The sequence below is a fragment of the Canis lupus genome, chromosome 3 (genome assembly GCF_011100685.1).
Source record: "Canis lupus familiaris isolate Mischka breed German Shepherd chromosome 3, alternate assembly UU_Cfam_GSD_1.0, whole genome shotgun sequence".
NCBI classification, from domain to species: Eukaryota; Metazoa; Chordata; class Mammalia; order Carnivora; family Canidae; genus Canis; species Canis lupus.
In genome coordinates this window covers 91,774,748-91,789,759 of record NC_049224.1, presented here as the reverse complement: position 1 = coordinate 91,789,759, position 15,012 = coordinate 91,774,748, and the positions used below count along the sequence as shown (strand labels likewise).

At 32.0% G+C, this 15,012-nt stretch overlaps 1 protein-coding gene across 11 annotated transcripts in view; it reads right to left on the bottom strand.

Moving 5' to 3' along the window:
* Positions 1-15,012, bottom strand: part of LCORL (ligand dependent nuclear receptor corepressor like) — a 150,050-nt gene that overhangs the window by 96,108 nt on the left and 38,930 nt on the right. For 10 of the 11 annotated variants that reach the window (XR_005357408.1, XM_038533600.1, XM_038533597.1 and 7 more), the window contains exons 2-3: positions 10,629-10,694; positions 191-270 (exon numbers count right to left, since the gene is read on the bottom strand). Coding sequence is in view for 10 of the 11 variants with exons in the window: in XM_038533597.1 (XP_038389525.1) it covers positions 191-270; positions 10,629-10,694 (146 nt within the window). In the remaining variant the exon portion in view is untranslated. The remainder of the gene's footprint in view (positions 1-190; positions 271-10,628; positions 10,695-15,012) is intronic. The other variant, XM_038533598.1, reaches the window with a different exon arrangement.

The following is a 15,012-nucleotide window of genomic DNA, read 5'->3' as shown; positions in this document are numbered from 1 at the left end:
ATTTCACTTGCAAGTTAAGCTAAATGTTAGACTTCTAACAAAAGACTTTAAAAAAATTCTTCTCATTACCAAAATCAAATATTTAAATTTCCACTGTAAGTCACCACTTTTCAGAACAAATTAAGTTAAAAAAAATTGTGTTACAATTGTGCAATTAGTTTAGAAATAATTTCATAGCACTAAAACTTACACTGACTGCTTCTCTCTGTAGGTTACAAAATGAACATTTTTCATCCATAGACCAGTCAGTCAGCTCTTCTGGTTCACAGTCTTTAAAAGAGGGAAAAATATTCATTAAGTACACTAACTTTATTGATACAAATAAAATTACCACTCTCCACAGCAATGTCTCATATAAAAAGCTAACTACTGATAGTAAGGGGAGAAGGCGTAACTTTAAAATTAAAGTGATGACATCTAGAAAGAAATAAACAAAGAAGGCTGTAAGGAGAGTAATTTTGCACTATTATGGGACAAAGTAGCAAGAACAATGTACTGGTTATAAATTCATTTTCTAACAATAGGGTTTTAAGTATCATCTAACCTTCTAAAAGATTCAATTTATCATTACCTATTAATTTTTAATTTTCACTGTGAAAGAAATCAAAACAGGAAGGTGTGGGGAAAAATAAATTTTACACATCATGAAAGCAACATAAAACAGAGAAAGGGAGTAAAGCATCAGAAAAGTCCACAGATTTGAGAAAATGGAATGTTGTCCAAAAAAAAAGTAGAAATCCATCGCTAAAAAGTCAGATCAGATTTTTATTACATTGTGTAATGGTGTTGTTGCAAGAGCTCAAGTAAAAGGCAGGTAAACAAGCTATATTATTCAATACAAAACATGAATTTTTTTCACAAGAATGTTTCATATAATCCAACTATTGTAATATATTAGAAAGTTTGTGCAAAACAAACATTTTATGATGAAGAAATTTTATGAAGATATAACAACACTGCCATCCTAACTATTTGGTACAGTGATTTTTCAAACTTATTTCTTACAGTAAAACTCCTTTCAATTTCCTTTCCCAAATAAATTCCTATATAGAACCTCCAATATATGAAACAATTATCATCTGAGGCAATTATACTGGTACTAATTTGAAAAGCACTGGGGTAACACAGTAATTCTAGCTCATACTTTTGAAATACATAATGAAGTCGAATATAGGTTTCTGTTAAACTACATAGAAAATAAGCTTACCTTTTGGGAATGGTAATAAATAAATACCAGTTAGGATCAGCCCCCAAGAAATTCTTGTATCAATCGAGATATACAAGTCAGAATAGAAGATAATGTAATCTGTTGGAGTATAAAGAGTGTAGTGATAGTTCCCTTTGGCTTTAGCAGTGGTCCAGAAATATTCCTAATATTTATCTACACTTAGAAGTGGTAGGAAATGGGAGCATGAGACCCAGTATAGGGTAATGGAAAGATAATTAGATTTTAAGTTTCCTTCTGGAATGAACTTACTTGTAACCTTGTCAAGTTATAGAGTTTTTGTTTTAATTTCCATATCTATAAAATAAAGATCCCATCACCTAACTTACTTGTGGATCAAATGAAAAAATGTGAAAATATTTTATAAACTGCAAAACACGATGCAAAGGCTAGTTACTAACAAAGCAGGATTATCAGTCATTATTTTTTTAAATCCTGCACAATCACGAACATACTTAATAAGGCTAGTTCGTAAAACAGATAATTTTAATACATCAGTTTAAGAAAATGGATCACTTTCTGCAAACAACCGGATAAATCAAAAAGTTTAAACAATCTATACAATTAAAAACCTAGAATTGTAGTTATATAGGTTTATTATTTTCTTCAACCCTTTGAAGAAAGACCTGTCACTATAACAGAGGAATACATTCATACTCTTGAATGTGGAACTGTGCCATGTCTCTCACTAGGGAGGCAGAGCTTTCTGATCAGTGGGAACCGATGTGGGAAAAGTGATAGTATATATTCCAAGCTGAGGCTTTAAAAGGTATGGCAAGTTTCCCCAGTTCTCTTGAGTTTCCACCATCCAACATGAGAAGAACTTGCCCAAACACACTCACTACTCCTTCGGATTGGGACTTGCAGTCACCAGAAGTGATCCCTGAAGGCCAGTGGTGAATCACATCATCCATAAGGATGCAACAGATTTAAGAGCTATTTGTTATGCAGTATTACTGTGTGAAAACTTGACTCATATGCTAAGCATAACAATTCTGATAGATTAAGGAAATTTTACTGTTTTTTATTATGGCTTCATGAATAAAAAATATGAAAGATATCTAGCATTAGAATTTTTTTAAATAGCAGTATTCCTGGAGAAGAGGTATTTTTGAAAAATCACTGTAAGGTTTCATGAAGTTTTAGTGATAAATATGTTGAATTGAGGAACAACTTTGGAATAATTAAAACAATTATCAGTTATAAGATAAAATTGGGCATGGTGATCTTATCTCATTTATTTCAGTTATTTTAGAAGTTCTTCAAAGAAATGTTAATTAAAATAAATGTCTATGTAGTTAAGTAAATGGTATCAAATAATCAACAATTATATAAATGCCATTAAATTTTGCTGGGTAAAAAAAAAAACAAACTACTGTACTTACAAATATTGAATAACTACTCTTTCTACAAAAACTTTTGGTTTTGAGTCCAAATAAATGATGAGATATATTTTTTTTATTTATTGGAAAACAAAATTTGAAAAATCAACTCTAGGCCAGATTTCTCCAAATTAATCTTTTCATGTCATAAGAGTTAACAAAGATTTCTCAAACAAAATATGACAATAAATCAGATATTCCTGAAATAAGATGTCTCTCATTTTGAATACATGAAGTTGTATAAACTCAAAAGGGTGAAATTATATATCTTACAGAAATAGCCTTATTAATAAAAGGCAATGTCATAACAAAAACTAATAGTAAATGACTAACAAAAGAGCAACCTTTTCACCATGGATATATATTCACAAAGTCTGGTTCCAATCATTTTACCTTATCTACCTTAGAAAGTTAACAGACTTTGAAATTAAAGAGCCTTGGTACTGAGATAGCTTTCCAAATACTATATGTGGCCTTTGGCAAGTTACTTTCTTTGGGGTTCAATTTCCTTATCTGTTAAAATGAGGATAATGATTGCATCTTACGGCTGTAGTAAAAATTAAATAAGAACATATGCAGAACACCTAACAAGTTCAGTTGGTGTTACTTTCATTTTCTTTTAGATATTCACAAATCTTTTGAATGTTTTTATTCTCTTCAGTACCCTTTAACCGTAAGAAGTAAATTTTAAGTTTCCGAAGACAAAGCTCAATGAAAAGTAAAAAGGAGGCTATGAACTAGATTTCTCATGAAGGTCATGAAAAAGTGGTTATAACTATGTTGATCTTGAGGAAAGACAATGAACAATGTTATTAAAGAATAATTTTTCATTATGAAACTATATACTAACTATACTAAAAACTATGAAGAAGAAAATAAAAACTATCCATAATCCCAATTATTCCGAAGTAATGATTAACATATTCTATGCCTTTTTAAAAATTAGCATTATCCTAACTCTGGGAAACGAACTAGGGGTGGTGGAAGGGGAGGAGGGCGGGGGGTGGGAGTGAATGGGTGACGGGCACTGGGGGTTATTCTGTATGTTAGTAAATTGAACACCAATAAAAAATTAAAAAAAAAAATTAGCATTATCCAATTCTTTGAAAATATCAATAAAATCAACAAACCTCTACCCATACTACTCAAGTAAAAAAAAAAAAAATCATTCATTCAGAAATGAAAAATGGGCCATCATTACTGATTCTATGATTAATAAAAAGATAATAAAATTATGAATCATATTAGTTGCCCATGAATATGGTAACTTCAGATGAAATGGACAAACTCCTTGAAAGACACATCTACCAAATCTCACACAATAATAGATAATCTCAATAAGACTCTAGCTATTAAAGAAATTAAATCAATAATTAATAACCTTCCAAAACAGAATGCTCCAACTCAGATGGTTTCTCTACAATCTGTTCCAGAAAATAAACACAGATCAAGTATTTTCTGATTCTATCATTATCTACCATCATTACCCAAGTACCATAAACAGTCTGAAGAGACACCTCACCCAAGAAGATATACAGATAGCAAATAAGCTTATGATATCAGTATCATATCCCATTAGAGAATTAAGATGAGCTACCCCTCCACACCTACTAGAATGATTTAAGTCTGAAACATGGATGACATCAGATGCTGGTGTGGATGCAGAGCAAATACAATTAATCTTTCCATACTATCTAGCAACAGTGCTCCTAGGTATTTAGGCAAATGAGTTGAGAAGTTAGGTCTATACAAAACCTTGCACACAAATGCTTATAGCAGCTTTATTAATAATTACCAAAACTCGAAGCAACCAGATGTCTTTCAAGTAGGTCAATGGATAAGAAAACTATGGTACATCCACCCAAGGCAGTATTATTCAGTAATAAAAAGAAATGATCCATGATGAAAAGACATAGAGGAATCTTACATGCATATTATTCAGTGAAAAAAGTGAGTCTGAAAAAAACAAAATACAGTATGATTTCAAATATATGGCATTATGAAGAAGAAAAAAGATAGCAAAAAAGAGTAATGTTTGACATGGGTTGGAGACGAGGGAAGAACTTTAAAGGTGGAATACAGGTGATTTTTGGGGCAGTGAATTATCGTGTAGGATACTGTAACGTGGACACACGACTGTGAATTTGCCAAAATGCACTACTGTACAACACACAAAGACTTAGTTAATGTAAACTATGGGGGCTTTAATTAATAAAATATATCAATATTGGCTCAACAATTTTAACAAATGTACAACACTAATGAAAGAGAAACCTTGGGGGTGAGAGGGTCTATGGGAAATCTTTGTATTTTCTATTTTTGCTGTAAATTTAATCTGTTCTGAAAAATGCTTTTTATTTGAAAAATTAGGATATTACACACATGCTTAATTGTCACAAATATTTTCTATGCTCAAATACCTCTAAATCATTTTTAATAAATAAGCATGGTCCATCAAACCGATGTTTCAGAACTTATTTAATCACTATCCTATTATTGGATATTTAGCCTGTTTCTCTAATCTTGGTATGCTAAATAGCATGATGAATACGATCAGATAAGTTTTTGTGTGCACACTGATAAGAGCTAATATAATTTATAAAACTATAAAATAGAGCAGTATTAGATTCTCTGGTTTCAAGATAAATAATCAATTGATATTGGAAAACTCCTGACAATACTAGGCCATGAATTTCTAGAAGAGATCCTACTTATTCAGTTTTCCTTCCTCACTGCTCATTATAGTTCCTGACACAAAATAAGCATTCAAAATATTTCATCTAACAAAAGAGGCAAGAATACACAATAGGGAAAAGACAGTCTCTTCAATAAATGCTGGGAAAACTGGGCAGCTACACGTAAAGGATGAAACTGGACCACTTTCTCACATCATACAAATGAATAAACTTAAAATGGGTTATAGGCCTCAATGTAAGACCTTAAGTGACAAAAATCCTAAAAGAGAATATAGGCAGCAATTTCTCTGATATTAGTGGTAGCAGTATTTTTCTAGATATGTCCCCTAGGGCAAAGGAAACAAAAGCAAAAATAAACGACTGGGACTACATCAAAATAAAAAGCTTCTGCAGAGCAAAGGAAACCTTCAACAAAGCAAAAACGCAACCTACTGAATGGGAAAAGATATTTGTAAATAATATATCTGATATGAGGTTAACAATCAAAATATATAAAGAACTTATTCAACGCAATACAAAAAAACAAAACAAAAAACCCGCGCACACACACACACAAAAACCAACTAAAAAATGAGCAGAGGACCGAAATAGATATTTTTCCAAAGAAGAAATACAGATGGCCAACAGGCACATGAAAAGATGCTCAATATCACTCATCATCAGGGAAATGCAAATGAAAACCACAATTAGATATCACTTTATATCTATCAGCATGGCTAACATCAAAAAGGCAAGTAAGTGATGGGTATTAAGGAGAGCACTTGTGATGAGCACTGGTTATTGTATGTAAGTGATAAATCACTAAATTCTATACCTGAAACTAATATTACACTCTATGTTAACTAACTAGAATCTAAATAAAAATTTGGAAAAAAAAAAAGTTGGAGAGCATGTAGAGAAAAAGAAACCCTTGTATGCTTGCTGTTAGTGGGAAGACAAATTGGTACACCAGTGTGAAAAGTAGTATGGAGGTTCCTCAAAAAATTAAAAATAGAAATATCACATGATCCAACAAATCCACTACTGGGCATTTAACCAAAGAAAACAAAAACACTAATTCAAAAAGATACATGCACCTCTATGTGTGTTGCAGCTTTATTTACAATAACCAAGATACAGGAAGTGCCTCAGTATTCATCAACAGATGAATTAAGAAGATGCAAGATGATATACACACATGCACACACAATGACATATCACAAAGCCTAAAAAAAAAAGAGAGCCTGTGACATTTGTGACAGTATAGATGGACAGTATAGTTTAATGTAGTGAAATAAGTCAGACTGAGAAAGACAAATATCAAATGATTTCATTTATGTGGAATCTAAAAAAAAAATCAAATGAGTAAACTAAAAGCTGACTTGGACCTATAAATACACAGAATAAACTGATGGTTGCCAGAGGGAAGGGGGAATGGGTGAGAGGATGGGCAAAATGGACAAAGAGAAATGGAAGATAATAGGCTTCCAGTTATGGAATGAGTAAGTCACAGGAATAAAAAAGGCACAGCACAGGGCATATAGTTAATGACATTGTAGTAGCATTGTATGGTGACAGATGACAGCTACACTTGTGGTGAGCACAGCATAATATGTACTGAAGTTGAATCACTATGCTGCACACCAGAAACCAATGGAACATTGTATGTCAACCATACTCATAAAAAATTGTTTATAATGTTTTACCTAATAAATCTTATGTAAAAAGTAGTTTTGTTGTCTCCATCCATAGTGTTTACAGTTGAAAAAAGATACTAAGTTAAAAAATATTAAATTTCAGTCAGTGGTACACTCAGGGGTCAGCAAATCTTTCTATTAACAGCCGGATAGTAGGTATTTTAGGTTTTGCTGGCCATACTATCTGCTACACCACTCAACTCTACTGCTGCAGTATGAAAGCAGCCATTGACAATGTCTCAACAAATGAGAGGGGCTGTCTTCAATAAAACCTTCTTAACTGGACAATTAAATTTGAACTTCACATAATTTTCATATGTCACAAAATATTAATCTTCTTTTCATTTTTTTCAACTATTTAAAAATGTAAAAATTATTTTTAGCTCACAGGCCATTCAGAAACAGTAAACAAGCTGGATCTGGCCCACATGCTAAAGCTTGCAGACTCTGATACAATCTTCCTTTGGATCTAACAGTTTACAGAGGCCTACTGCACTCTTTTCCAATTTTTTTTTTTTTTGTTTTTTGTTTTTTGTTTTCCAATTTTTATAAAAATCTACAGTCATGGCAAGTATCAGATGATCCTACAGGTGAAAGAAACCAGTCACAAATAAGATATGAAAAAGGACTGGCTAAAGCAGGGGAAAAAAAGAGGGAATATTTGCTTAAAAGTTCTGTAGCAGGAGGAAAAATAAATTTTGGAAAGACAGAGGAAGAGACGCAAAGAGTATGAGGAACTTTTCTGGGCATACATAAAAGTTTGAAATTTATGACATTCAAACCTTCTTTGGAGACCTCCCCCCTCCCAAAAATAATAGTTATATTTTTCCCAAAAGGAGAGAAAGTCATGAAACATATCAAAGAAGATAGAAAACTAGGGCTCTGTTTAGTTTCCAACAAAATAAAAATTAGCACCACTCAAAAGCTTCCTTCAAACTATTCAACCTGGAGGTGGTTCTGAATCAAATTCAGGAATTAAAATACCTCTCAAGACACTAATGTATATGATATAAAAGTCTTAAAAACATGCTCTGTGCCACACTTGATTTTTTAAGGTAGCAGTACGAAATTTAGAATATTAATTTCCACAAAAACAGTAATAGGTATGCAATGTAGTCTATTTAATGTATTATAAAATTAAAATACTATGCAAAATTAAGTATTATAAAATTAAAATACTATGCATTTAATTTTATAACAAAAAATAATTTAGAGTATTATACGGGGATCCTTTGCTAAGCAATATACTAGTTTCTGAGTTTTGGAAAGTCAGTTAACGAGAGTTCAGACTTCCAATGATTTATCTAAAAATATACGGTAATCTATTTGATTCTTGCATACAGTCCTGTATAGTGAGAAACACCTATACTTAGAGTCCCAAGCATCTAAACATTAAACCATTTTTAACAATGACAACAACAAAGAAAGCACACTTATTTATAAGAGGATAAGAGAGAAGCTGGAGATAATGGGTAGTTTCTACATGCCTTTTCAAGAGGTTCTACACTTTGATAGCACTGATTTAATTTTCCTTCAAAATGTAGAGCTGTCTTCTTCCTTGCATAGCTATAGATTTATTGCTATAATTAATATCCTCATACTTAAGTCTACAATTTAATTAGAAGCTTTTCTTAAATTCAAAAAAAGGAACTAAAAGGAGGAAGAATTTACCTAAGAAATCTGGAGAAACAATTTACCTGAGAAACCTGGAGAAAGAATATTCGGGGTGAAAAAAGGGAACAGATATGTGTCTATATGCAAGTTTCAAAGCTTATTAGCTAATTTTGTTAGCTCTCTCCACCAAAAAAAAAAAAAAAGCACTTTTTCAAAAGGACATAAAGTACAAGACCTATCTGAACTTAAATAAATGGAATGACATATATGGCAATGGGTTGTTAAATTAGGTAAATTAATTATAAATAGATCTACAATGAAATACTGTGCAGCCATTAAGAAAGATGATCTAGACTTTATAAACCCAAATGATATACCAGTGAACAAGGCAAAGAAATTGTACATAGTGTGCATATACTATATACTACTATAATAAAAGAATACACACAAACATATACCTTACATCATAGAAAATTGTTTGAAAATTATTTATGGATCGTGTGAATAGGGATAATTTTTTCTTTCTGGTTTATCTCTATTTTTGAATTTCCTAAAATAAACATGTACAACTTGTATACTAAAGAAATGCTAGTCTAAAAACAAAATACAAAGCATTTATTTCCTTTGAACATTCTGCTGTTTGTATAATAAACAATTTTTGAAGGAACATAGGTATATACATATATATGCAACTATATAAATAAACAAAAGTGAGGGAACAGGCTGAGTCACAAGCTATAATTTGGGTTGTCAGAAGGCAAATATAATGCTGACTTCTGACATGAATGAGGGCAGCAGGTTAAGCAAGGGAAGTCTGAAGAAATGTCAGGCTTAGATTAAATTCTTGTTTTTTAAAAATATTTTTCCTCTGTTCATTTTTAAGCTCAGAAAAATAGGTGGAACTACAATTGATCAGTATTGCTAAAAATGTATCAGGTAAAAATACTTAATTCAGTGCTGAATTATGATAAGATGAGAAATGAATAAAGTTAAGAGAAATAAAAAAATGATCTTAGCTATACGAATGATAAAACCCTAGAACAAGCACATTTTGGAGTCTCCATTCTTAAAGTCATGTTCTACATGGATATCAATTCATCTCAGTGAAGAGAGGTGGTTGGGACAAATGATCTTGCATAGATACTTTCAGATCTGATTCATAACTCAATTATCCTGCTCAATATTAATAAAGAATGGCCAGAAAACTTTTGTCTACTCCACCATCACTCCCTTAACTCCCATCATCTTTCCCTCAACTCAAAGATGTATTTATGCAGAAGAATAAGGACCTTTAGAGACCTGGGGTCTTGGTAGAATGGAAGGTACACAGTCGAATAGAAGGTACTAGAGTTAGGACATAAAACTGACCAGATACAAGATTCAGAAATAATTCAATCAAAATCAAAGTAAAAATTTATACTACCATTACTTACTCTGTAAATAAACTGGAGTATAAAATTTTAGATGTCTACAAAAACGTTCTCCTACTATTGTATATTTCCAAGCAAGCAATAAAACAACTAAACTATGATATCATAGAAATTATATGACAAATCAAAATCTTCCACTAGGATTTATGCTATAGCATTTGAAAGAAGTGGCTAATAAGTAACAAATAGTATTATATATAAATATAAGACTCTGAGCACACATGGTAGGATTTCTCAGAGTGACAATCTGAGGTTTCCAGGCTGCCTGTCTCATGAACAACAGGAAATATTTACTTAATTGAACCCTTTTAAAACTTCTTTAAGAATAAATGAGGGTACGTTATAACAAAAATTAAATTTCACCATTAAGTCAAAAAGAAGTTTCACATTCCTTTTTGATCAATGTATTAAGTATTTTAAAAGGTTACGATAACATTATGTAATAACAAAAACAATATTTGGATCACTTTATTTAGTTAAAAAGTTACTAATTAAACAAGACCACAAATTCATGTTTAATATAAAGTTAGCACAGAACCACCACCTTTCATTTATTAAATGGGATGGGAAGTCAGAATTTTAAAATACAATTTAAAAAGCATTACCTTCAAATAAACTGAGGTCTCTTCGTAGCCGTGGTCCATAAAGCCCTTCTAAAATACTCTCAAAACCTGTGTTGTAAAAGAGAGAAAAGTATATAACCTACTGGAAAAGTTTAATTTTATAATAATCAAATTAAAACCATATATCCAAATGAATTAGAGAATTATAAATTTAACTATGAGGGGTCATTTTTCTTTTAGGTCATTTAAGCTGAACTAGGCAATACACAAAACAGTAAACAATCACACAATGACTATCAGAAATAATGTGATTGTGAAGAATTTAAAATATTCAAACATAAATATTCACTACTAAACAAGTAAATAGCTTTGTTATTTAGAATATTCCGAGGTTGAAATGTTATAGACTGATTTTTTGGGTAATAACTTTGTAGAGGAGAAGAATGAAAAAAGACACGTATTACATTCCAGTTTACATTTGTAACAAAAAACGTTAAAAGAAAGTAGCATCTTTAACTCTAATTATAAGAATGAGTAAATGAATATCAATGGGGAGAAAATCTTGCTGTGACCAGTATGACGTACAAATTTAAACCTACGTACTTATAAAAATTAAAACACAATTTGTTCATGGCTATGGACTACTTTGTGTTAAGGAAAAAAATACTGAAAATCTTGTCAAGTTAACAAGAATCATGAATTTGCAAAAGTGTTCTACCTTCTGGATATACAGATTTGAATATTTTACTGTCTTCTTTTTGAAGCCTGTATCTTACTCAGTTTTAAGCAGCTTACAGATAAAGTGAAAGGCATTCCAAGAAAAATGACCAGGATGGCAAAATAACTAGGAAACCAAAAAGAGGAACTAATTTAAGAATGCTTAAATGAGGGAAGAAAAAAAAGGTAGCACAACAGGTATGAAAAATTAAAGGTAAAGTAGTTTGTTTTTTAGTGGTGTTCCTAAATTGTAAAACAGTAGAAATACTTCTATAGAAATGTTTAATAAATCATAAAATGCTTTAAAAAAACATTTTAACATCTTTGAAATCAAGATGCATATTAAAATCAATGGTGGGGATCCCTGGGTGGCTCAGCGGTTTATCACCACCTTCGGCCCAGGGTGTGACCCCGGGGTCCCGGGATCGAGTCCCGCATCGGGCTCCCTGCATGGAGCCTGCTTCTCCCTCTGCCTGGGTCTCTGCCCCTCTCTCTTTGTGTCTCTCAGGAATAAATAAATAAAATCTTAAAAAATATGTATATAAAATAAAAAAAATAAAATCAATGGTGTGTTATAGCCGAAGAGTGGCAATATTTTTTCAGTTAGCAGAACATGAAATGATGCAACTTAAAATTAATGATGTCTTAGCTTTGGCAAAATAAGGTACTTACTATCATGGTACTTGGTAAATATGTATTTAATAAAAATCTTTGTGAAGTGAATCAGTACTAGTTCCTAGAGTGGAAATTTCAGGCAGAAAAGTGAATGAACCATCATCAGAGAGAGCTTTCAAGAACGCTATATTTTTTTACATAAGACTCATATTAGGTAAAGACAGACTGAAAGAGTCCCAAATCTCTATTACTAAGATATTCTATTTATCAATGTGCTCCAAAAATACTGTAAAAACTATTTTAAGATGTTATTCTGTTTTAGATTGGACAAAACATAAAGCCCCTCCCTATATAAGCCTACTGAATTTAAATGCTGCACATTTCCTAGATTTAAGTGTGAAAAGAGGCAGCAAACAAGGACTTACATGTTTGTTCTATTGGGCTTCTCAGCTCCTCCCTAGATATGATCAAGGTCTTAACATATATCCTGCTAAGATTTATTCATAGTATATAGTATTGGTGCTACTGTAAATGGTATCTTTAATTGTTTCTTGTAGGTTAACAGAAACATAACTAATTTGTATATTGACTCTGTATCTAGCAACATTGCTAAATTCTCTAATAATTTATCTTGATATTCTTTACATACACAAATATATCATCTATAGATATGGTGGTTCTGTTTTTCCCTTTCCAATCCTTACTGCTTTCTTTCTTTTTTTTCTGTTCTTGCCTTACTGCCTTGGCTAGGATCTCCATATTATGCTGAAAATTAGTGAGGACAGCAGATATCCTTGACTTTGTGAAAATAAAAGGAAATCTCTTTTTTGGAGTCGGGAGGCCGGCAGGGGGAGCTCTCACATCCTACCAAGAGTCGTCAGTTGTAGACCCAAAGGAAGACAGGGACCTTGCATGAGGATACTACCTGACTATCCCAGGAGGAGGAAAAAAGGCTTTCCTCCTAAGGGGCAGCAGTTCAGCCAATGAGAGGCTGTCACTCTGCCAATGAAAGACCACTATACTTTGAACTTCTAGTTTGTTCCAATGGACTTTTTTTTTCCATTTGTTTTTATTGAAGTTCGATTTGCCAACATATAGCATAACCAATGGACTTTTTGTTTACAAGAGCCCACCCAACTTCCCTCCTTTTATAAAGAAACTTGCTTAGGGGACTTGCCTATGGTTTTCCATAGCCTGCTTGTCCAGGATGGCAGTTTTCTACTACTCCTGAATAAATCTATCTTTTGCTGGTAAAATAACTGGCAGTTTTATTTTTAAGCTTTAACTATATATGCCCAAACTAAATGGGAAGGCATTCAAAATTTCATCATTAAATACAATGTTTGCTATATTCTTTTTAAAATAAACAGCACTTGGGTCGTCTGGATGGCTCAGTTGGTTAAGCTAGACTCTTGATTTCAGTTCAGGCAATAATCTCATCATGGTCATGGGATCCAGCCCCATGTTGGGCTCCATGATCAGTGGTGAGTCAGCTGGAGATTCTCTCTCTCTGCCCCTCCCCTACTTGCACATGCACACAAGTATATATGCATGCTCTCAAATAAATGAATAAGTCTTAAAAAATATAAACACCACTTATCACCTTACGGAAGTTCCTTCAACATCTAGCTTGCAAAAGATTTTTTATTACTATCAACAAATGATGAATTTTATCAAATTTATTTTGCATCTATTCCAATAATTGCATCATTTTTTCCTTTATCTAATTAATATATGTTAAACCAAACTTTTCCCGTCTTTAGGAAAAGCCAACATTATCATGAGGTATTTTTGAGGTATCTTGTCCTGACAGTTTCTTTAAAATTACTGCATCTATGTAGTCACCAATGAAACTGGTCTATAAATTTCTTTTGTACTTATCAGGTTCTTATATTAATGTTGTGCTACCCTCATAAAATGAATGATAATGTTCTTTCTCTTTAACACCTGGGAAAAATGAAAAATATAGGATGTCTTGCTTGAATATTTGGTAGAAAATGCCAGGGATGCCACCTGGAAATAAAGTCTTTCTAAACAGGCTTACTGCCAATCAAATTTATTTAGCTGTCAAAGGATTTGTCTTTTCTAGAGCTGTGTCTAAATGGAATCACAAAACATATACTCTTTTGTATCTCGCTTCTTTTACCAGCAAACAGTCTGAGATTCATTCATGTTGTTACACGTATCGGTTAGTATTTTCATTTTAATTGTGGAGATGTATTCCCTTATATGGATACATGACAAACTGTTTATCAATTCTCATGTTGATGGACATGTGGGTTGTTTAGGATGTGTGGCTATTATAAGTAAAGCTGATATATACATGCATGTATAAGTTTTATTTTATAAATACGCTATCACTTCTCCTTAATAAGTATGTAAGAGTGTAATCGCTGGGTTTAGTGGTAGAGTTGTTTTGGCTTGTCGTTAAAATTTTAAGAAATGAAAGAGTTGTTTTGCAAAATGGCTGTAGTCTTTTACATTTTTTTTTTTAGATTTTTACATTTCCACTCGTAATATACAAGAAGTCCAGTTGCACCAGAGCCTTATCAACGCATGACGCTGTCAATCTTTTTTTTATTTTAGCTTTAGCACTCTAATATATGGGTATCTCATAGTTGTTGTAATTTTCAATTCTTTGATGATTAATGACTGTTAGCATCCTTTCTATTGAAATGTCTCTATTTTGTTTTTTTATGGTAACAGTAATGGTGGCCTCAAAAAGCAAAGTGAGAAGTGAGCTATTCTCTATTTTCTGAGTTTGCATATTTTACTATTTATTTATTAACTATAAACCAGGCCTGGAGTCTTCTTGATGGCAAGGTTTTAAATTATGAATTGGGTTTTTAAATCAATATAAAACATTCAGGTTATCTAATTCTTAACTAAGTCACTTTTGGCCATTCATATCTTTTAAATTATACTATTTGCATAAAGCTGTTCAAAAAATTTTCATATTTGCCTTTAATGTCTGTAGAATCTGTAGTGATATCCCCCTTTCATTCCCAATACTGGTTTAAGTATCTCCTCTCCTTTTTCATCAATCAGTCCAGCTAAAATGTTAGCAATTAGCAATTTTATTGATCTAATCAAG